We start from the raw sequence: 25,230 nt of genomic DNA on the forward strand, positions 1-25,230 counted from the left end.
CTGATGCAAGGCCAAGCCTGGCCGCTTTGGTGACACAGGCAACAAATGCACCAACATTACTTTATAACTGACTAGCTGATTGCCCGGCGTTGCCCGGGTATGTATTTGGCTGGTGTTGGCTCCGCCTACTTTTTCTAACCCTAACACACAATTACTCACTGACCAAGTTTGTGAGCTTTGCGGTCTTTGGTATCAATAATCTGCATTGAAATGAAACAAATCTGATTGGGTGTGTGTGGCTCCACCCCCTTTTCTGAATTTGAACCCCAGTCACCCAATAACCAACTGTACCAGGTTTGAGGCCTGTGCCATTAACAGTTCAAGAATGGTAGCAATTAAATATTCCCCTTGAAAAACAACAGGTGAAGTTTGATTCACTTTTGTAGGCTCCACCTACTTTTCTGAATATTAATTTCAGTCACCCAGTGACCAACTGTGCAAAGTTTAAAAACCCTGCCATTAACAGAATGGCTGCAGTTTACATTTTCTCAGTGAAATTTGTATTTGTCTTCACCCACTGATGACCCGGCGTTGCCCGGGTATGTATTTGACTGGTGTTGGCTCCGCCCACTTTCTAACCCTAACGCACAAACAATCAATGACCAAGTTTGTGAGCTTTGGGGTCCTTGGCATCAATAATTTGTATATTCCCATAGAAATTAAACAAATCAGATAGGCTGTTTGTGGCTCCACCCCTCTCCAGCATTTGAACCCCAGTCAACCAATGACCAACTGTAGCAGGTTTGAGGCATCTGCTATTAACAGTGTAAAAATGGCAGCAATTTAAATATTCCACTTGAAAATCAACAGGTGAATTTTGATTGGCTACTATAGGCTCCACCCACTTCCCTGAATATTAATCTCAGTCACTCAGTGACCATCTGGGCAAAGATTGGGAACCCTGAAATAAACAGAAGGGCTGCAGTTTACACTTTTCCAGTGAAATTTGTTTTTGGCTCCACCCACTTTTTGTAACCTGGACACAAAGTCACTACTCAATGCCCAAGTTTGTGAGTTTTGGGGTCCTTGGCATCAATAATTTGTATTTTCCCATTAAATGAAACAAATTTGATTCACTGTTTGTGGCTCTGTCCCCTTTTCTGAATTTGAACCCCAGTGACCCAATGACCAACTGTACCAGGTTTGAGGCTTGTGCCATTAACAGTGCAAAAATGGCAGCAATTTTAATATTCTCCTTGAAAAGTGACATGTGATTTTTGATTGGCATTTTTAGGCTCCACCCACTTTTCTGAATATTAATCCCAGTCACCCGGTAACCAGCTATGCTAAGTTTGAGAACCCTGCCATTAACAGTGAAGACGGGCTGCAGTTTACAATTTCCCAGAAAAATCTGTTTTTAACTCCACCCACTTTTTGTAACCTTGACACACAGTCACTACTCAATGACCAAGTTTGTGAGCTTTTGGGTTCCTGGCATCAAAATTGTGCTAATATAAGCAGTTTATCCAGCAAAGAAATCTGGCTGTTTTTGGCTCCGCCCCTTTACTGAATTTGAACCCCAAACACTTAAAGGGAACCTGAAGTGAGTAAAATTATTTAAAATAAACACATGACGTCGCTGCAAATGAATATTACATACTTACCTCACTGTCAGTTCCTCTCAGAAGCTCACCATTTTCTCCTTACAGTGATCACTTCCAGTTCTGACAATATTTTGTCAGAACTGAAATATACCAGTTGCTGTCAGTTATATATCAGCAGCTGTCAGTTACAACTGAATGTACAAGGTAATGTCCATGTTTCCCTATGGCTCAAGTGAGCGATATTACAGTTTAACAGTGTGATGAGCAGGAAGCTGTTATGGGGTAATGGCCATTTTTAAAATGGAGGACGGAGAATTCCATTGATCACAGTGGACAAATGGGACACGGGAGAGGAGAAAGAGATTGGGGAGTAGACTGCACGGGAGGTAAGTATGACCTGTGCATGTTTATTTTGACTTTTTATTTTCAGTTCAGGTTCTCTTTAACGACCGACTGTAGCAGGTTTGAGGCCTCTGCTATTAACAGTGTGAGAATGGCTGCAGTTTCAACATTCCCCTTGAAAATCAATAGGTGAATTTTGATTGGCTCTTGTAGGCTCCACCTACTTTTCCGAATATTAATTCTAGTCACCCAGTGACCAACTGTGTGAAGTTTGAGAACCCTGCCATTAACAGTGTAAGAAAAGCTGCAGTTTACATTTCCCCATGTAAAAAGTTAGTTGTTTTTGGCTCTGCCCACTATTTCTAATCTTGACATACAGTCACTTAATGACCAAGTTTATGAGCTTTGGCATCAATAAGTTGCATTTCACCATTGAAATTAAACAAATCTGATTGGCTGTTTTTGGCCCGCTCCTTTCAGAATTTAATCCCCAGTCTCCCAGTGACTGACTGTAGCAGATGTTAGGCCTCTGCCATTAAGAGTGCATGAATGTCAGCAATGTAAATATTCCCCTTGAAAATCAAAGGGTGAATTTTGATTGGCTGCTGTAGGCTCCACCCACTTTTCTGAATATTAGTCCCAGTCACCCAGTGGCCAACTGTGTCACGTTTGAGAACCCTGCCAATAACAGAATGGCTGAAATCAATCTAACAAATCTGATTGGCTGTTTGTGGCTCCACCCCTATAGTGAATTTGGACCCCAGTCACCCAATGACTGACTGTATCAGGTTTGAGGCCTCTGCCACTAACAGTGTAAGAATGGTAGCAATGTGAATATTCCCCTTGAAAATCAATAGGTTCATTTTGATTGGCTGTTGTAGGCTCCACCCACATTTCTGAATATTCATCCCAGTCACCCAGTGGCCAATTGTGTAAAGTTTGGGAACCCTGCAATGTAAAAAATGAAGTTGTTGGCACTGCCCACTTTTTCTAACCTTGACATACAGTCACTCAATTATCAAGTTTATCAGCTTTGGGGTCCTTGGTATCAATACTTTGTATATTCCCATTGAAAAATAAACAAATCTGGCTGTTTGTGGCTCCGCCCCCTTCCTGAATTTGGACCCTAGTCACCCAGTGTCCAACTGTACCAGGTTTGAGGCATCTGCTTTTACCAGTATAAGAGAATGGTAGCAGATGAAATATTCCCTTTGAAAATCAAAAGGTGAATTTTTATTGGCTGTTGTAGGCTCCACCCACCTTCCAAAATCTTAATCTGTCACCCAATGACCAACTGTGCAAAGTTTGAGAACCCTGCCATTAACGGTGTAAGAATGGTTGCAGTTTATATTTTCCCAGTAAAAGTTGTTTTGGCTCCACCCACTTTTTGTAACCTTGACACACAGTCACTCAATGACCAAGTTTGTGAGCTTTCAGGTTCCTGGCATCAAAAATGTGTGAATGGAAGCAGTTTATCCACTAAGGAAATCTGATTGGCTGTATGTGGCCCCGCCCCTTTAGTGAATTTGGACCCCAGTCAGGGCCGGTTTAAGCAACAATGGGGCCCCAGGGCAAAATAAACCTGGGGGGCCCCCCAACATATACCCCGGAACAAAAATCGGCATTAGGGGACCTTTTTTGCAGCTGGTATAGTCAGGGTGTGAAGTCCCAATTGGTCAGAGCTCCACATTCTGGCTATCCCAGCCTGCATGGGGGACAAGGGGTTAAAAAGTTTCAGGAGGGGGGACCCCACATAATTAAAAAAAAAAAAATCCCACACTCTAAACATAAAAAAAAATTGGGAAAATAGGAAAAAATGTCAGGGATCTTCATACAGCCATTTGCGGCTGTATAGCGATCCCTGGCCAAAGCATTGCGGCTGCGTATGGACCCCCTGGAAACCCCGTCAGGAAATGTATTGCTCTTTCTTTTTATACATGTAAAATTACACTACCGTTAGGTTTGCTACTAAAAGTGACATTTACCGCATTTAAAACTATACTTTTTTCCTTCTAAACTTTAAAATCGATTTTGTCAAAAACTATAAGGTCTTTTTGAAAAATTGTTTTTTCCTCTTATTCCTAATGATCTCCTTAACATATCCTGCAAATTTAGGGTTTCTAGCATTTAAGGTGGATTTGTTATTAACCATTAAAGTCGGCAGGTTTTTAAATGTGTTTTTTTTTCCTTTGAAACTTTAAAATCGATTTTCTCAGGAACTATAAGGCCGATTTGAAATTTTTTTTTTTCCTCTTGTAGCCACTGGGGGCTCCTACAAGCTCTGGGGCCCTGGGGCAGCTGCCTACTCTGCCTTAATGGTAGCGCCGGCCCTGACCCCAGTTACCCAATGACCGACTGTAGGAAGTTTGAAGCCTCTGCCATTAACAGTGTAAGAATAGTAGCAGTTTAAATATTCCCCTTGAAAATCAATAGGTAAATTTTGATTGGCTGTTGTAGGCTCCACCCATTTTCTTGAATCTTAATCGCATTCACCCAGTGACCAAGTGTGGCAAGTTTGAGAACCCTGCGATTAACAGTCTAAGAATGGCTGCAGTTTACATTTTCCCATTTAAAATGAACGGCTGAAATTTGATTGGCTGTTTTATGCTCCGCCCACTTTTCCTGGATTTGTAACCTCGGTCACCAAGTGACCAACTGTGCCAAGTGTGGGGACTTTGGCTTGATTACTGTGAGAATGGCAGCCTTTTACATTTTTTCCATTGACTTGAATGGGTGGAATCTGATTGGCTGTTTGTAGCTCCGCCCACATGTGCAGGGGGGCCGCAAGACCCCCAGAACATATCATCCCAGGTAGTAAGGGATCTGTGTACCAAGTTTCGTTCAAATCGGTCAAGCGGTTTTCGCGTGATCGCGGCACATACACACACACATACACACACACATACATACATCCGATTTTATATATATAGATTTACTCAGTGTTTGCCCATTGTAAAATCTTTCCTCTCCCTGATTTACATTCTGAAATTTATCACTGGTGGTGACATCTTTAGTGAGTGTCGGGTGCAGCACTGCTGAATGTTTGTTTACTAAGAGTTCCAAAGCCAGTGAAAATAATGCCTGATCAACCCAACCATGCAGACAGCCTGTTTCAGACTTCTTGGATCTTGGCTAGATTGTGATACTGTATTCTTAGTTAGGTTGTTGAAATAACCTTTCTCGTGCAGGAATAGTTAGGTTCCAGAGTCTTTTTTCTCTCTGAAGTGGTGGTAGTATACCAAATATCTTGTGCCGACATTGCAGGTTGCATTGGTCAATCATATAATCAAAATTGTGTTGTGTAGGGACACTCCATCCAATCCAAATCGTTACTCTATCTGTGCGCAGCGAGGAAGGCATTCTTAGTCACTATAAACTGTCTGAGTATTCCTTGAAGGGAACCTGAGGTGAGAGGGACATGGAGGCTGCCATATTTATTTCCTTTCAAATAATACCAGTTGCCTGGCACTCCTCCTGATCCTGGAGAAGCATGCACCAGATCAGATACAGTCTCCGACTCAGGTTTAAGTGAATTAGCCATATGCTTGTTCCAGGGTTTGACTCAGACACTACCTATGCCAGAAGATCAACAGGGCTGCCAGGCAACTAGCATTGTTAAAGGACAACCGAGGTGACAGGTGACATGAGATAGGCATGTGTATGTAAAGTGCCAAGCACGCAAATGACTATGCTGGGTTGCTTTTTTTTCTTTCGCTGCCTGAAAGAGTTAAAAATCAGGTATGCAAGTGACAATTTCTGTCCGGGTCGGAACTGGGTTGGACTATAACGTAACCCTCACTGATAAGGAATTGCAGCCATATAACACTTTCCTGGCAGTAAATGACTTCTGAGGGTAGGAAAGAGATAAAAAGGGACAATAGTTCACAGATTTTATCTCTGGCATACTACAAGGAAGGTGTCATTGAGAAGATTTATATTTAAATCTACTTAAAAAGCAGATTTAAAATTAAAATAAAACTTTGGGATAACTAAAAAAGTCATTTTTAGAAGGAGGATAGTTTAATTATTTATCTCATTAGTTCATTTTCACCTCGGATGTAAATAAATATGGCAGGTTCCATATCCCTCTCACTTTGGGTTCCCTTCAAAAATCAGAACGTATCAGCAAAAATAACATGAGGTAGCGGCAATAGTATAGTATTTACTAAAGTTTCAGCAAAGTCTCTGTAAATACGTTTACTAGTCTAACGAGCTGTATTTATTTAAAGAGAATCCGAGGTGTGTTTAAAGAATGTTATCTGCATACAGAGGCTGGATCTGCCTATACAGTCCAGCCTCTGTTGCTATCCCAAACCCCACTAAGGTCCCCCTGCACTCTGCAATCCCTCATAAATCACAGCCGTGCTGTGAGGCTGTGTTTACATCTGTAGTGTCAGTCTCAGCTGCTTCCTCGCCTCCTGCATAGCTCCGGTCCCTTCCCCCATCCCTTCCCTCCAATCAGCAGGGAGGGAAGGGATGCAGGCGGGGGCTGGAGTTCTGCAGGAGGCGGGGAGAGCAGCAGACTGACACTATAGAGATAAACACAGCCAGCTCTGACAAGCTGTTTGTCAGCAGCGTGGAGGTGATTTATAAGGGATTGCAGGGGGACCTTAGGGGGGTTTGGGATAGCAACAGAGGCTGGGCTGTATAGGCAGATCCAGCCTCTGTATGCAGATAATATTCTTCAAACCCACCTCGGGTTCTCTTTAAGGCCAAATAAATACTATAGTTGAAACAAGAGACTTGGCTGAGTTGGATGCTGAATACCGGAAATAACACTTAGCAGCCAATCAGCATCCGTGACCTGCAGTGTCCTTTCCTCTGTCATGGAGAGGTTATGGGAAGGGGACAATGACATTCAGCAATGCCCAGATAAACATGGAAGTGATATTAATAACCATCTTCCACTGACAGGCAGGAATTCTCCCAAATATTTTCCTTGATTTTGCTCAAATAAAAAGTAAAGTGTAATAATAGGTTTGTTTTGAGTGCGCCCAAGAAAAATAACCAGAGAGGAGGCCACCGACCCCCCCTCATTGGCTGTCTGTGAACAAAAAAAATTACAGGCTCTAAATAACAGCTACCACCAAAACCCATCCTAATGAGTCTCCAAAAATGGCAGCTTGAGCTTAACGGGAAACTGAAGTATGTAACCTGGGGTTTCTGCCAGCCCCCTGCAGCCGTCCTGTGCCCAGGCCATTCTCAAACGATCCTCCGGTCCCCCCTTGCGTCTCACTTTCATTTTCGACGACTTACAAGTTGACGTCCACTGCGCCTGCGCGGCCCTGGCCGCGTGCATCCTCGCTCGCGCTTCCGACGCAGGGTGCATCCTGCACAGGCGCAGTACGAGAAAATCTCTACTGCGCAGGACGCTCCCGGCGATAGGAGCGTGAGCAACGATGCACACGGTCAGGGCCGCGCAGGCGCAGTTCACATCAACTGAAGAAAGTGATCTGCAACGCGGGACCGGTGGATCGTTTGGAAACGGCGCGGTCAAAGGATGGCTGCAGGGGGCTGACAGGAACCCCAGGTAAGTGAAACTTTTTTTTTTTCCTTACATGCTTCAGGTTCCCTTTATGAACTTACAGAGACACCGCATGACATACAGTAGAAAGTAAAACAATATTCAGGATACCCAATTTTACGTTAAATGTCCTAGTTTTAGCATCCAAAACACTTCCTATAGCTATATATTGCTGTATATTGGCACAGTATGTAACTCCACCCTCCCAGTGACGCTTAGCCTAGGCTGTTTAGTTATGCAGCCTTCTCCCAGTGCACTCTGGGAGACCGTGGTCCCAGAGGCATAGCTATGGGAGGGCAAGGGGGGACACATGTCCTCGGGCGCAGCACTGAGAGGACGCTCAGCACGGCCGTTGCACCCCCACATGCATAAAAGGCGGCTCGCTGGCTGCCTGAAGTGTCCCTGCTACTCTCCCTCCCTCTGCAGAGGAGCGCAGAAGCGTTAGCAGCGGAAAAAGGTTATTTAAAGGGGAGCACATCTGCACCTCACACATTCACACATTCCTGTTAAAATGTATTTATAAAAACATTTTTTTTTAGCAAAATGTACCACTCAAAGAAAGTCTAATTAGTGGCGGAAAAAACAAGATATAGATCAATAACTTGTGATAAGTAGTAATAAAGTTATTATTAGCAAATGAATGGGAGGTGAAAATTGCTCTGATGCATAAGGTAAAAAATCCCAGCGGGCTGAAATGGTTAAGGGAACACGAAATTACGAAAATTTCGGCTCAACACTACGCGCAACTGCACATGTGCATCTAGTTCAACGGGCACCGTCGCATGAAGTGATGGGGAAAGTGGATATTAAACTGGACCTGAACTCTTACACAAGACAAAAGGAAAACATAGAGAAATGCACCCTGTATGTATTTAGAGAGTTTAGCCTATCTAATTCCTCCTCATCTGTGACTAATCACCACTGTAATTTGTTCCCCCAGCTGTATCAGCTCAGGAGTCTCCTCTGCCAAAGGGCTGCTAATTTGTAAACACAGGATGTTAAGAGCCCGTTTCCACTTCAATCGCACGCGTCTGAGAGACTTCCGGGTCTGCGGTTACGCTGACGAATCCCATGAGCCCTGCCATGCACGGCTATGGGATTCGCACAGATTCGGATGAAAATGCCGGCCGACTCGCTAACGCAAGCGATTCGGCCGGCGGTGCCATTTTTCTCTATGGCAGAGTTTCCCCGCGCGATTTGTCTGCGGGGAATCTCTGCTGATTCGGAGCAAAAACCGCTCAAGTGGAAACGGGCGCTTACCCTATGTCTGCTTCAATGAAAGCAGGAAGGAGACACACTGCAGATTTATTGCAGGATTTGTATCAGCTGTAACAAAGAAGTGTTTTCATTTGAAGGTTATTATGCTGTTGCGTATCTTAGCAGAGAGGAAGTTCTGAGTTCAGGTCCACTTTAAGACCAACAAACCTCAGTCTACCTATACCAGCAGGGGGAGCTAGATGGGCCTGATTCACAAAGCGGTGCTAACAGTTAGCACCGTGGTGAAAAGCCCCTTATCACGCCTAAACTCAGTTTAGGCATGATAAGTTTAGAGGCCTGATTCACAAAGCGGTGCTAACAGTTAGCACCCTGGTGAAAAGCCCTTTATCATGCCTAAACTCAGTTTAGGCATGATAAGTTTGGGTGTGATAAGTTTAGGTGTGATAAGTTTAGGCATGATAAGTTTAGGTGTGATAAGTTTAGGTGTGATAAGTTTAAGCGCCAACTGTGTTAGCACCGCAGTGCACAGCTGATCAAAAGTTTTACGCTAGCAAAGTCTGGTGCACTTTGTATAAAGTTTAATGTCGCTGCTTTGCATGCGGGACTTTGCAAGCGATCTAAACTTATCTAAACTTAGCATGCCTAAACTTATCACACCTAAACTTATCATGCCTAAACTTATCACACCTAAACTGGCTTTTCACCAGAGAGGTGCAATGGTTATCATGCCTAAAGTCTCTTACTGGGTTAGCACCGCTTTGTGAATCGAGCCCTAGGGGCTCGATTCACCAAGCGGTGCAAAGTGTTAGCACCGTGGTGAAAAGGCCCTTATCACGCCTAAAGTCACTTTAGGCATGATAAGAAGAAACTCGCGCGAAGTTGCCGCGCGCAAAGTTTTGCGCGCGCAAACGCGCGCGTGCGCGCGCAGCGTCCCCGCTTCGCGCGAAGCTCCCATTAAGCCCTATGGGACTTTGCGCGCAACTTCGCGCGAAGAGCAGGAAAAAGCGGTGATAACTCAGTGGTGAAAAGGTCATCACGCCTAAAGTCTTTTAGGCGTGATAACTGGGTTATCACCGCTTTGTGAATCGAGGCCCAGGTGTGATAAGTTTAGGTGTGATAAGTTTAGGCGTGATAAGTTTAGGTGTGATAAGTTTAGGTGTGATAAGTTTAGGTGTGATAGGTTTAGGCATGATAAGTTTAGGCATGATAAGTTTAGGTGTGATAAGTTTAGGCATGATAGGTTTAGGCATGATAAGTTTAGGCATGATAAGTTTAGGGGCTCGATTCACCAAGCGGTGCAAAGTGTTTGCACGCTGGTGAAAAGGCCCTTATCACGCCTAAACTCACTTTAGGCATGATAAGAAGAAACTCGCGCGAAGTTACCGCGCGTACGCGCGTAAGTGCGCGCGCAGCACCCGACGCTTCGCGCGAAGCTCCCATTAAGCCCTATGGGACTTTGCGCGCTCTCACGCGCGAACGCGCGGTAACTTCGCGCGAAGAGCAGGAAAAAGCGGTGATAACTCAGTGGTGAAAAGGTCATCACGCCTAAAGTCTTTTAGGCGTGATAACTGGGTTATCACCGCTTTGTGAATCGAGCCCCTGGTGTGATAAGTTTAGGCATGATAGGTTTAGGCATGATAAGTTTAGGCATGATAAGTTTAGGCGTGATAAGTTTAGGTGTGATAAGTTTAGGCATGATGGGCCTGATTCACAAAGCGGTGATAACTCAGTTATCACGCCTAAAAGACTTTAGGCGTGATAACCTTTGCACCACTCTGGTGAAAAGCCAGTTTAGGCGTGATAAGTTTAGGTGTGATAAGTTTAGGTGTGATAAGTTTAGGCATGCTAAGTTTAGATAAGTGTAGATAGCGTGCAAAGTCCCCCACGCAAAGCAGCGCCATTAAACTCTATGCGAAGTGCACCAGACTTTGCTAGCGCAAAACTTTTGATCAGCTGTGCACTGCGGTTCTAACGCAGTTGGCGCTTAAACTTATCATGCCTAAACTTATCACACCTAAACTTATCATGCCTAAACTTATCACACCTAAACTTATCACACCTAAACTTATCATGCCTAAACTGAGTTTAGGCATGATAAAGGGCTTTTCACCAGGGTGCTAACTGTTAGCACCGCTTTGTGAATCAGGCCCCTAGTCTCTAACTGGGTTAGCACCGCTTTGTGAATCGAGCCCAGAAGGATATTAGTTGCAAGTTAATTTATCTTTTAAGGATGTGGGGTTCAGATTCTTCTAAATGTCCCATTCATGATGAAAGGTTATCTTAAAAGTATCATTGATTTTAGCTTCTGGAGAACTTAACATCCACTGCATTACTTAAAGAGACACTGAAGCGGAAAAAAAAATGATGATATAATGAATTGGTTGTGTAGTACCGATAATTACTAAAACATTAGTAGCAAAGAAAATATTCTCATATTTTTATTTTCAGTTATATAGTTTTTTTTTAAAACATTGCTTCATTCTCTAATATTTGCAGTTTACACACTACTCAGCATTCTAAATGACTTTACAGAGCAGGTCAGTGAACTTTTGACCTGTCCCCCTGGAGAGAAAAATAAAATACAGTGACTGACAATTGAGATAACAAGCTTCAGAAGACAGAGCTCCCTGCGACTTAGAAAGTTGTGGAGCTCAATGGCTCTTTTGCATAGATAGCAACTGGAGTTTCTTAAAGAGAATTTGTAACATCAAAATTTCCCCTGGGGGGTACTCACCTCGGGTGGGGGAAGCCTCAGGATTCTAATGAGGCTTCCCACGCCGTCCTCCGTCCCTCGGGGGTCTCGCTGCAGCCCTCCGTACAGCGGCGACGTAAATATTTACCTTCCCGGCTCCTGTGCAGGCGCTCTGGTGGCTGTCGGCTCCGAAGTAGGCGGAAATACCCGATCGCCGTCGGGTCTGCTCTACTGGGCAGTCGCAAGTCTCCGGCGCCTGCGCAGTAGAGCGGACCCGACGGAGATCGGGTATTTCCGTCTAGTTCCGAGCCGAAAGCAGCCACAGCGCCCCCGCTGGAGCCTGCAAAGGTAAATACTGAATTGACAGTCGGGTCTGTCGCCGGCTGTTCGGAGGGCTGCAGCGAGACCCCCGTGGGACCGAGGACGGCGTGGGAAGCCTCATTAGGATCCCGAGGCTTCCCCCACCCGAGGTGAGTACCCCCCAGGGGATCTTTTTGATGTTACAGTGTCTCTTTAACTCTTCCTGTACTGGAAACAATATTAGACTTATGGCTCTGCTCCTAATGTTTTATTTCTTAGCTGTACTATACAAATCATTATATCATACGTTTTTTTTCTCTGCAGTGTCTCTTTAAAGTACAGACATGGGAAGAAAAACGAATCTGCATTTTGTCAGATGTCATTGGAAGAGGAGGTGGATTTATCAACAATGAAGAAAAAGCTTTATGTATAAAGAGAAATTTCTAGCAGCGGACGTGCAGCCATTCAACATTTACTAATGTATAAATAGACGACATAATCTCGTTTTACAAAGGAGGATGGGGCCCATCAGAGGGACCTTTGCCCTCTTCCCACTTATGCTGTAAAGAGGCCCTGTCTATGGGGCCTTTGATCCAGCTGCACATGTGACAGATTCAAGCTCTCTGCAATCACGCTGGCTATATATCCCTCTCTTGGGCACAGCGAGCAGATGACATTTCCACTGATCAGTCACAATGACAGGATGTCACATATACATCTGAGCTCCAGAGAGGCAGCCAGGGTACAAGCAGAGGTGACATTTGTGGGGAGGCAGGCAGGGTCTAGTCTGGTCTGCATGGTGTATGCAGGCCTGGATTTACATCACTGGAGCCTATAGGCACAGATGTCCTGGCACCCCAGACTTCACCCTCCATAAACCTACAAACCCCCACCGAAGCTGTCACTTCTCCCTTACCTCCCTTGCCCGTCATAGGTAGTTACAGGTGTCCCTTAGTATAGCCAGAGCTATCCTCAGTATTAAGTAGCTAGAGGTGCCCCCGACTGAAGGGAGATATCATCAGTGGAATGCTTAGAGCAGGTGGAGTAACCTCGTATTTACACTCTTCTCAAATCTCTGCATAGAGAAGAGGAAGGGAGGCACTTGGGGAGGGGAGTAAGCCGCCTTTCCATCATCGGGCGCCTGTAGGCACAAGCCTACAGTGCCTTATGGCAAATCCAGCCCTGGGTGTATGAGCTCAAAATTTCATTGTAACTTAAATTTTTATAGCAAAATTTAAGTTGTATCAGAACTTAGAGCAAAATTACAATCTGAAACAGATTATAATAAAAACGTGTTTCCTTACTCTTTATGGCCAATGTAGACATACCTCTTAAGTTTTTGAGATAAAAAAGAGGGGCACTTAAAGAGGAACTCCAGTGGAAATAATGTAATAAAAAAAGTTCTTCATTTTTACAACAATTATTTATAAATGATTTAGTCAGCGTTTGCCCAATGTAAAATCTTTCCTCTCCCTGGTTTACATTCTGACATTTATCACATGGTGACATTTTTACTGCTGGCAGGTGATGTCAGTAGAAGGAGATGCCGCTTGCTTTTTTGGTAGTTGAAAACAGCTGTAAACAGCTATTTCCCACAATGCAATGAGGTTCACAGACAGGAAACTGTCAGGACCATGGTCCTGACGTCACACTTTGAGGGGTTTCACCACAATATTAGCCAAACAGACCCCCCTGATGATCCATTTGAGAAAAGGAAAAGGTTTCTCATGGGAAAGGGGGTATCAGTTACTGATTGGGATTAATTCTTGGTTACGATTTCTCTTTAAGCCTGCCCCTGTCACACCTCTAATCACACCCCATGACACCCACAGGCACACCTACCATAAAGCTTTCATAAGAAAAATATGTCAATTTGTAATTTGAACCACACTGGTCCTTTCTATCCTAGGAATCTATTAGGAATCAGCCTAGTGACACCGCCTCAGATGCCCCACAAGTGTAAAATGTCCGAACTCCCCTTCCCCCGCAGCCCTTGCTTTCTAAATTCTCACTTATCCCACTGCCGGCATCATCACGAGCACATGTACCACGAGGCACAGGCACATGTGTGACGTCACACACACCTTGTGCCACATGGTCCAGCGGATGTGGACAGGGGGGTGACAGCGGAGAGGGCGGGAATTACGCAGGCGGGTGAGAATTTAAAACACCGCTCCTGGGCACGGCGGACATTTTACTTTTGGGTGCACAGCAGGCGGGGTCCGAGATTTTCCAACATGTCCAATCTATGCTTTCGACCAATTTCGACCCTAAATTTATCCAAACATCAATCAGGCGGACATGTTGCGGCATCAATTTTTACTCCGATTTTATAAAATGATTGAATTGGATGGTCAATCAGTCTACAAAATGGGTAGAATTATGTGGTCTAGTAAAAAAGGGCGCACAGGGATAGTGGACAAAAAGGGCGCCGCCATAGACTGCAATGCAAAATATCGGCTATTCGGCGCCCGACAGGAAAAAAGGGCGCCCGATAAATAGCGTTTTACAGGGATCGTGTTAACAAAAGGCTCAGTTTACAGGATAAAGTTTATAACAAATATCGTTTACAAGTTCGTTTTGACTTTGTATTATACTTATTTTTCGTTTGTAAATTTCGCTTATATTAGTTTTAACTAGTATTTTCGTTTTAAAATTACGCTTACAAACCTATTACAACTAAAATTTCGTTTACACTTCTTTTATCATTTAAAATTTGTTTTCATATGTATAATGCTTAAATACCGTTTCTCAACCTGATTGTATTAGAAATACATCGCTTTTGGTATTAACTTTGTTTTTACACTTATAATGCGTTGATTATAGTTACTAAAATATCACTTTAAATATTACTGTTATTTTAAGATTTCTAATGCATAAGTGATTGTAAGGTTATCTATTGTATTGTATGTGTATATATATTATATATACCTTTTTCTACTTCTAATATTATTAATGTATACGTGATTTTAAGGCTACTTATTCTATGACAAATATATAAATTATTTTATTCATGTTATTTGTAGAGAAGTATTTTAAGGATTAAATATATTATTGTTTATATGTGTTTAGCGTGTTTGTGCGGTGGGGATGGTTAGGTTTAGGCACCACGAGGGGGGTCTAGGGATTAGGGATAGGCACAGGGAGGGTTAGGTATAGTTACAGTGCAATATACACCACCAGGGGGGTGGTTAGGTTTAGGCACCACCAGGGGGGTGGTTAGTTTTAGGCACCAACAGGGGGGGGGGGTCTTAGGTTTAGCCACCACCAGAGGAGTCTTAGATTTAGGCACCACCAGGGGGGTCTAGGGGTTAGGGATAGGTACAGGGAGGGCTCTGTATGAGAGTAAGGTTAGGTATAGTTATAGTACAATATATGTCATATATACAATTTATTACATTATGTGTATTTACACAAAGGGGGGGTCTAGGTGAGAGGGATAGGGATAAGGAGATATATCTGTGACCCTAAAGTTAGGTATAATTGTAGTAAAATACCTGTAAAACCTACCATTCTAATACTATGCTTAATACAAGTTTTTACTATAGACGCTATTTGACGTTTTATTTCAGAATTCGTTTACTGTTTTATATTTTGCCATTTCATTTCCGTTTATTTTACCTTTTTAGCACTAAATTATCGTTTATAACATATTAAATGAAAATATGGTTTTGCATTCAAACGTACAATTTCGGCTACACCCTGCGCCCTTTTTTCCAGGCGCCCTTTTTTGATAGACGCGTGTTGTGCCTCCACTCTGTCTTTTGGGTGCATATCTGTTCCAAGTGACTCAGGCACTACAGAATGATAGGTGTGTGGAATTATAAGAGTGGACAGAGGCGGTACCCTGGGGCGGCAGTATCCTCCATCACTGGGACGTGTCACTGCGAGGAAGTTACAGCCGGTGATGTTAGCATTCCTGGAGGTGGAGCCCCTTATATGGCAAGTGCAGAGATATGGATTATAGGGGAGGGGGGAGGTGTCATTCTATTCTGCCAACTGGATAAGAGCTGCAGAGACTGGAAGTGTGTTTCACCCATTATTCCCTGGCATTCAATCATAGCAGAATAAGCTGATCTATAAAGTAACATAGAATTCTTCCCTCGCGTGTTTGCCTCCTGGCAGCCCCACATCAGTCTTGTTTACATTTAAAGCCCAATACACACTTCAATTATGATTGGCCAATTACTTACCAATTTTACCATCCCCATGTAGTACGAGGGTTTCCCTACACTATCTGCTCATAGTACTCAATAACTGTTGCCCCTCATACTGCATGGAGGTGGTGAAACTGGCCAGTGATTGACCAATCCGAATTGAAAGTGTGTATCAAGCTTTAAGCCCAGTGCACACATCCAATTTTAATTGGCCAATCACTGACCAATTTTACCACCTTTGTGTAGTAGGAGAGCTTACCTACAGAATCGGTTTCTAGTATTCACTGCAGTATGAGCGCACATAGGTTTTGAAGTGGTAAATCGAAATTGCATGTGTGTACTGGGCTATAGAGTTCATACACACATCCAACACACATTTTCTTGGACAATTAGTGGCCAATTTTACCACCTACATGTAGTATGAGAGCGAACCTACACAATTTGTTCATCCTGTTCAAAATCTGCTGGCTCTCATATCACTTGGAAATGGTAAAATTTGCCAGGCCAATCATTGGCCAATCAAAATGGATATGTGTATGAACCCTTAGCGAGTCACATATGAGCTATAATGGTTCAGTATTGCAAGTGGTCAATCAGGGGAGTAGCAATAGCCATAGCAACTGCTATGGGGCCCTGGAGAGAAGAGGGCCCTGATGGTACTTGATGTATTCACTTTGTCTCAGTGCCCATGGACTATACACAGTGTACATAGCATGGAAATATAAATTGCCCAATTAACTCATATCCATAGGGTAGGGGCAGGTATCATTGCTCAAGAGTTCCTAGATCTGATAGTCCCATAAAAATGTTGCTATGAGGCCCCAGAGTCCCTAGCTGCGCCACTGTGCTCAATCTCTTACCATTGGAGTCGATCAGGTAGTAATCAATTGTCTACTATACTCTACACTCTATGTGGATTAAGTCTTAGAAATTGACTTAACAGTGATCATTGTTTCACTGAATTATGGACAAAGTTGTTGATTCCCCACCAATCCAGCCCCGCCCAACAGAGACCGTCCCAAATAACCAATCACTACTATGACAGATAAACTTCCCAAAATCAATGGAGAGGTGATCAATCAAATATGATGGGAGCACCTGGGGGAGAGGGGTGTTTGCAGTCCCATCGCAGAGTAATTGAAAAATTGGAAAAATTCATTAGTGTACTTAAAGGACACATGAGGTGAGAGGGATATGGAGGCTGCCATATTTTTTTATTTTTCAACAATGCATATTTCCTGGCTGTCCTGCTGATCATCAGCCTCTAATACTTTTAGCCATAAACCCTGAACAAGCATGTGGATCAGCTGCGCAGACTGAAGTCTGATTGGATAATAAGCTGCATGCTTGTTTCAGGTGTGTGATTCAGCCACTACTGCAGCCAAATAGATCAGCAGGACAGTTAGGTAACTGGTATTGAATAAAAGGAAATAAATGTGGCGGCCTTCATTTTCTTCTCACTCCAGGTGTACTATAACTTTAGTAACTTTCCTTTACCATAGGAAAAAATGGGCAATTGCCCCAGGGACCCAGAGCCTGTAGGGGCCCCCAAGTTGTCCCTCCCCATCTTAACTGTTGCTCCCCTGGGACTCTGCAGAGTCTGTTAAGTTGGGAGGTGATTGGGGGAGGGTCAGCAGCGGGCCCCAGGAGGGAAATTTGGCTGCAACAAAGGGCCTCTAATGATGCTTTTTGGTCAGGGGGTGTCTGTTGGGGGGGTCCCCAGGCTAATTTTGCCCTAGGGCCTGGTAACTTTGTTTAGTAACTCAGTAACAAAGAGGTTTAAAAGCCTCTGAAAAAGTTTCATCACTGTCTGGGTCCTCACTGGTGAAAATGTAATTCACTTCCTGTTTACCTCAGGGGTGTCAAAAAGCACAGGAAGTAAGGTAAAATGTGCACAACGAGGAGCCAAACAATGATACAGAAACTTCTTTTAACTACAGAGGGGAAGGTTTAGAACCTATGTTGAGTTTTTATCGTTGTCTGGCCCTCTTGGGGAAATGTCAGTAACTTCCTGTCCCTCAGGGTTGAGTAAGATGACAGGAAATTAGGGGAGTCACAAGCAGTGGCGTAACTACAAATAATGGGGGGTGCCTAGCAAAACTTTGATGGGGTCCCTTAATGGTCACATCCCTCCCCTTGGTGACCCTCACAGCCTTGGGGCCACCGTGATCTTCACACCCATAACATGAGTGGCCACAGAAACACCTGATCTGGAGTATCGGAGGAAGGGAAGGTTAGTAGATGGGCCTCCCACACCTCTGGGCCCCCCACACCTCTGGGCCTCCCTGCAGTTGCAGGGTCTGCTCCCCCTTAGATACGCCCCAGGAAGTGATGAGAAGTCTCTCCATGGGGGACATAAACAGAAATAACAAGCTGAGATTTTGCTGTGGAAGATTCCCCCTTTCTGGCCTAGAATCAGCAAAACTGTCCCCCTAAGTTTTCTTACAGGAGGTATTTTTATGATTTGTCAATGAAATACCTCTTCAGCCTCCGGCAAGCAAATAGTACTCAGGATAAGTTGTGTCAAGTTTGGTATTGATTCTCTTTCTTAGTCTTTAGAGATCTTTCACTTAAAAGGTGCTAAAAATGTATTTTATAGTTACAATGAGTCAACATCTCCTGAAAGAAATCTTAAGGTGCCCATACATCTAGCAATTTTGCAGTACGATCGACCATTCGATTCGATCATTTTATCGAATCGAGAAGGAATTGAGAGGGAATCGAGTGTGTTCCAGAATTCCAATGGATGAGATGTAGCTAATTTCATGTCGAAGCGACCAGCTTAGTCGATCAAGCAGGATGGAAGATATCGGTTGCTCGTTTAGGAATCGGCTGCTCGTCACATGTCATTCAATCGATTTTTGCATTCAGAGCATGGAGACACACCATTGGTCAGATCGATAAGTGAAGGTGAATCGCACAGGAATGGCTTGTAATGTATGGGTTACTAGTCGATCGACTTTCGATCAACTATACTGAAGTTGATTTACCAATAAAGTTGATCGCTTTGTTGATTGAATCAGAATCGCTAGAATGTATGGCTACCTTTTGGAGAAAAGATGATAAATTTAGGCCTGCGTCTAAAAACTAAGAAACAAGTTTTGGCTGGAATGTTAATTTACAAGCTGAGTAGTTGTTTTAGATAATTTGGGGTTTTTCGCACCTGTTTTGAAAAGTTAGCCCCACAAATCTCTGCCTATGGTCTACCCCACCAATCAACCATCATTATACAGCTCGCCCCTCTTCTTTGTGTCAGAACTTTCTTACCTCTGTTTAAGCTTCTGCAGGTCATCTACCAAGTTGTCCCTTTCCACTTCCACCCTTGACCTTTGGCTGGTGACGATGTCCACCTGGTGCCGCAACTCTCTCATCTCTTCTTCATACAGGTCGCTGATCCTCGTGGGCTCCTTGCCTTTGAGTCGGTTCACTTCGGTTACCAGGATGGCGTTCTGCTGCTCCAGGTATCGAACCTTCTCGATGTAGTTGGCAAACCTGTCGTTCAGCTCCTGCAACTCCACCTTCTCATTGGTGCGAGTCTGCAAGAACTCTTGGTTCATGGCATCTGCGAGGCTGAAGTCGAGGACGTCGGCGCCATAGCTGGTTCGTACCGGGGTGATCCGTGATGCTCTAAAGCTGGACAGAGTGGGGACGGCGGCAGAACGGGATACCTGGTAGACTCTAGAGCTGTGTGAGCTTGCAGCACCTCCTTTACTCCCGTAGGAAGATCTTGAGTAGGTTGGTGATCCTCCACCAAAGGTACGGCGGTAGGAGGACACCCGTTGACTGGATGAGTAGGACTGGCTCATGGTTGCTGGTTAGCTGTGGTGTGGAGAGCCTGGAGGCTTGGCTCTGAATGGATGAGGATCCTTGGAAGTGGTGTGAATTAACAAGACCGAGAGCCCTGGTGCTTGTCTATTTGTATGTCCTGGAGAGTGACATCAGATACCTCCCCTCGGTGACGAGGCCACCTCTTGCAATGACAGACTCACTTGCCCCCTCCATCCCACACATTTCACTCGCAGGCCAGGAAGGATCATGTGCAATTGTCTCCTGAACAGCTGTGAAGGTTCTCGGAGACAAGTAACAGATTTCAGAGGGGAGGGAAGACTCTGCGGAAAGGTCAGACTGATGGAAAGAACTCAGAGTGAAGGGATGAAAGTTTGCCAAAGTCCAGAAAACACTTTCAGTTTTACTTAGACTTCTGCGAAATGATATGTGTTACTTATACCCCATGTAAACAACCACCAACATGTTTTCCATATTCACAATAAATGGCCTCGATTCAAAAAGCATTACCGCATGCGTTATCGCCCAAGCAGTAAATTACTGCATGGTATGTTGTTGATAGTGGATTCATAAAATTTAACTCATGTTTTACCGCATGCGGTAATAGTGCGGTAATGAAAACGTTTGTGTCGGTAAACTGAATGAAGTGTATTCATGAAAAAAGGGGGAGGAAGGAAGTGATAAATAACGTTGTTATCGTCAACAAAGACCTGGGGAGTTTGCTCTACACAGTAGCATTTTAAGTGACAAATGGAGCCCTTTCAACTTAATGTTATGGAATTTTTAAGGATACAGAGGAGAAAGGGTGGTTGTTATATCACCCAGGCTTTTAGAAATCGTACAGAGTTAAATAATTTATACATTTATATATATATATATATATATATATATATATATATATATATATACTATAAAAATAAGTCATGTGTCTAAAACTGCCCACTTCTACCCAGCATGCACCTTGTCATTAGGAAGTCAGCAGCAAACTACCGCACTCAGCAAATTATACCGACAGCTTTCCGCACCACACCGCACACTTACCGACTGCTATCGCAATCACCTCGCACTCAGAATTTTTTTCATGAATTCACTGCAAAAACCCTCATTTACCGCTAGCGGTAATTTCCCGCCCGTCTCTGAACTACCGCACTCACTTTTATGAAATCGAGGCCATTGTGCCCGAAGGGAGGATTGCGGTTAGTTTGACAGGCTGCCTGTCGCACAACTAACCCTGTTATTTACTAAGGGCTGGTTGCCATGGACGTTGCTAGGACCCTAAGGTCTTGTTCCCACACGAGGGCGTTTGTGGGTGTTTTCAGAAATCGCCCTAAAAGCGCTTGTGCAATGATTCCCTATGAGAGAGTTCATGTATGAGCGGTTCGATTCAGATCCACTCACCAAAGCGCTGCCTGTACCGTTTTCAGGCCATTTGCCTGTAATGGAAGGTATAGGGAAATCGCAAAGCGCTTGAAAAAGCACTTTGTATTGCGATTTCCCCAGCGCTTTACATTGTGGTTATTATTTTCCGGAGAGAGTTCACTTCCTGACTGACATCATGAAGTGGAAAAAAAAAAACATTTTCTAAGCGCTTAGAAAGCGTAGAGAAAGGCGATTTTAAAAATTGCAAAAAAATTGCTCAGTGCTTGAAAAAGTGTTGGGCGATTCATAATGTGATCAAGGCCTAAGGGATTTGGGGCTCTTTTGGGCACTCCAGCTAAAGAATGGGTGTGGCCATACACTGGAATGTGGGTGTGGTCATGGGTGGAGCCAAAGTTACATGAATTTAAAGAGAAACTCCGACCAAGAATTGAACTTTATCCCAATCAGTAGCCGATACCCCCTTTTACATGAGAAATCTATTCCTTTTCACAAACAGACCATCAGGGGGCGCTGTATGGCTGATATTGTCATGAAACCCCTCCCACAAGAAACTCTGAGGACCGTGGTACTCCTGGCAGTTTCCTCTCTGTGAACCTTGCTGCATTGTGGGAAATAGCTGTTTATATCTGTTTCCAACTTGCAAAAAAGCATTCAGCAGCTACATCACCTGCCAACAGTAAAAATGTCACCATGTGATAAATGTCAGAATGTAAATCAGGGATTTGAAAGATTTTACAATGGGCAAACACTAACTAAATCATTTATGCATAATTATTGTAAAAATGAAGCACTTTTTTTATTACATTATTTTCACTGAAGTTCCTCTTTAACAGCGGTCTTAGTAGGCCTGCCCAGCAAAATGTTGGATGAAGCCCCCCTCTCCATTAATAAAAAAATGCAGCATATCACATAAATAGACAGTGCAGCTTAAACATAACTAGGCAGTTACCTGGCTTCTGTGCTGGCTGGACTGGCTTTCTGCTGGGTGGGCTGGCCTAATGCCAGGTTATCTGCCAGTCCCCCCATAGTATTCCATGACCTTCTAGTGGGCCCCCTCCCATTCCCCACGGGCCTCCCATTAAGGTACCACAGCTCCCTGCATGCCCCCATAGAACAACCACAGCTCCCTGCATGCCCCCATTAAGGCATCACAGCACCAAATATGCCCACATAGAGGCACTATAGCACCCAGCATACTCCCCATTTCTGAGTACTGTGGTGCCATGCTGGGTGGTATGGTGCCTCTATGGGGCATGCTGGGTGCTTGTAATGCCATTCTGGGTGCTGTGGTGCCTCTATGGGGCATGCTGGGTACTGTGTGGTGCCACGCTGGGTGCTGTGGTGCCTCTATGGGGCATACTGGGTACTGTGTGGTGCCATGCTGGGTGCTATGGTGCCTCTATGGGGCATGCTGGGTGCTTGTAATGCCATTCTGGGTGCTGTGGTGCCTCTATGGGGCATGCTGGGTACTGTGTGGTGCCACGCTGGGTGCTGTGGTGCCTCTATGGGGCATACTGGGTACTGTGTGGTGCCATGCTGGGTGCTATGGTGCCTCTATGGGGCATGCTGGGTGCTTGTAATGCCATTCTGGGTGCTGTGGTGCCTCTATGGGGCATGCTGGGTACTGTGTGGTGCCACGCTGGGTGCTGTGGTGCCTCTATGGGGCATACTGGGTGCTGTGTGGTGCCATGCTGGGTGCTATGGTGCCTCTATGGGGCATGCTGGGTGCTTGTAATGCCATTCTGGGTGCTGTGGTGCCTCTATGGGGCATGCTGGGTACTGTGTGGTGCCACGCTGGGTGCTGTGGTGCCTCTATGGGGCATACTGGGTACTGTGTGGTGCCATGCTGGGTGCTATGGTGCCTCTATGGGGCATGCTGGGTGCTTGTAATGCCATTCTGGGTGCTGTGGTGCCTCTATGGGGCATGCTGGGTACTGTGTGGTGCCACGCTGGGTGCTGTGGTGCCTCTATGGGGCATACTGGGTGCTGTGTGGTGCCATGCTGGGTGCTATGGTGCCTCTATGGGGCATGCTGGGTGCTTGTAATGGCATTCTGGGTGCTGTGGTGCCTCTATGGGGCATGCTGGGTACTGTGTGGTGCCACGCTGGGTGCTGTGGTGCCTCTATGGGGCATACTGGGTGCTGTGTGGTGCCATGCTGGGTGCTATGGTGCCTCTATGGGGCATGCTGGGTGCTTGTAATGCCATTCTAGGTGCTGTGTGGTGCCATGCTGGGTGCTGTGGTGCCTCTATGGGGCATGCTGGATACTGTGTGGTGCCACGCTGGGTGCTGTGGTGCCTCTATGGGGCCATGCTGGGTACTGTGTAGAGATGTCGCGAACCTCCGATTTTCGGCTCGCGAACCGGGTTCGCGAACTTCCGCGGAAGGTTCGGTTCGCGGAAAAGTTCGCTAACCGCAATAGACTTCAATGGGGAGGCGAACTTTGAAAAATAGAAAAAATTATGCTGGCCACAAAAGTGATGGAAAAGATGTTTCAAGGGGTCTAACACCTGGAGGGGGGCATGGCGGAGTGGGATACATGCCAAAAGTCCCGGGGAAAAATTTGGATGTGACGCAAAGCAGCGTTTTAAGGGCAGAAATCACATTGAATGCTAAATTGCAGGCCTAGCGTGCTTTCAAACATCTTGCATGTGTATACATCAATCAGGGAGTGTAATTAGAGTACTGCTTCACACTGACACACCAAACTCACTGTGTAACGCACCGCAAACAGCTGTTTGTGTAGTGACGGCCATGCTGGACTACTGCGCAACATGGTGAGATTGCTCTTCCTCACTCAGTGATGTCAGGTAATGTGTGACTTCCTTCTCAACTTTCCATGGCATTGTTAAAAAGCTTACGTTTTGTTTTTAAATTACATTTTCTACTTGCTGTGTACTTGTTCAGTACCGCTACAATGAGAATCCTGTGGAGGCGGGCAAGTCTGCCATTGTGACCCCGGGTAATGGCCGGGGAATGAGGGGTTTGAATCCGGTGTGGAGCCTGAGCAACGGCTACCACTACACATCCAAGGAGGGCAGCGGGCAGGCATGCACGCTCGCCCCGAGGTAGTGACCAAAAATAACAATACAGAAGGAGGACTTTCGAGGCCCTGCTGTGTATTTGAAATGAATGTACTTTAAATCCTTTAACGAGAACCAGTTATGGTGGGCAAATAAGACACCACATTCCTTTCACGAGAATCATATGGAGGCGGGCAAGTCTGCCATTTGTGACCCCGGGTAATGGCCGGGGAATGAGGGATGGAATCCGGTGTGGAGCCTGAGAAACGGCTACCACTACACATCCAAGGAGGGCAGCAGGCAGGCATGCACGCCCGCCTCGAGGTAGTGACCAAAAATAACAATACAGGAGGCGGACTTTCGAGGCCCTGCTGTGTATTTGAAATGAATTAACTTTAAATCCTTTAACGGGAATCCGTTATGGAGGGCAAGTCTGCTATTGTCACCGCGGGGAATGAAGGTTGGATTCCGGCCCGAAGTGGGAGCCTGCTGAGATCCATGCTGTAGCTGCCCTGACCGTGCTTTGCAGACCAGGCATCTGTGGTCAGATGGACCCTTGAGCCAGGGGAAGACAAACCAAGTCGAAAGCATTTGCCAAGAATGTTTTACGGAGGGCAAGTTTTTTTGCCCTTTTTTTAAATTTTTTGAAAATGATAGATGGTTGTATTTTTAAATTGTTTGAAAGTTTAGATGGTTGTATTTTTAAATTGTTTGAAAGTTTAGATGGTTGTATTTTTAAATTGTTTGAAAGTTTAGATGGTTGTATTTTTAAATTGTTTAAAAGTGTATCCATTCTTCCTCCCCCCAGCCACGAACAATACCATGGGAACGTGGAGCAGCAGAAGCCCCCTGTGATGGCTGCCGCGGTTGTTCTCCGCGGCTTGTCTTTTGAGGGGTGCTGCTTTTCCTCAGGTGTTCTTGCCATAGCTGTTTGTGCCTTCTCTCCAGGTGCCTTCGTAAAGCACTTGTCCCTACGTGACAGTTGGCCTTTCCACGGCTCAATTTTTGCTGGCAGAGACAACAGATGGCTTTGCTCCGATCTGAGACACACACGTTAAAAAATTTCCAAACCGCTGAGCCAACCTGGGGGTGATGGCGCTACGGTGGCATCAGCAGCTGACGTTGAAGGGCATGTTGGCTGTCTGGCCATAGCTGGCGATACATGGCGCCGGACACTGCCCCCAGCTGTTTCTGAGGACGAGCTCCCTCTGCTTCTATCATGGAGTCGTCTCCTCCTAGTCCTCTCTGAATCCTCCTCTGAACTG

General features: G+C 45.0%; 1 protein-coding gene across 2 annotated transcripts in view; it reads right to left on the reverse strand.

Annotated features, from left to right (window-relative positions):
- The window catches only part of DES (desmin), a 58,033-nt gene extending 38,352 nt beyond the window's left edge, over positions 1 to 19,681 (reverse strand). For both annotated transcript variants that reach the window (XM_068246031.1, XM_068246032.1), the window contains exon 1: positions 19,045 to 19,681. In XM_068246031.1, coding sequence (XP_068102132.1) covers positions 19,045 to 19,583 — 539 coding nt within the window. In that variant the 5' untranslated portion in view covers positions 19,584 to 19,681. The remainder of the gene's footprint in view (positions 1 to 19,044) is intronic.
- Between the last annotated feature and the right edge of the window lie 5,549 nt (positions 19,682 to 25,230).

Source organism: Hyperolius riggenbachi, chromosome 7 (assembly GCF_040937935.1).
Source record: "Hyperolius riggenbachi isolate aHypRig1 chromosome 7, aHypRig1.pri, whole genome shotgun sequence".
NCBI lineage: Eukaryota > Metazoa > Chordata > Amphibia > Anura > Hyperoliidae > Hyperolius > Hyperolius riggenbachi.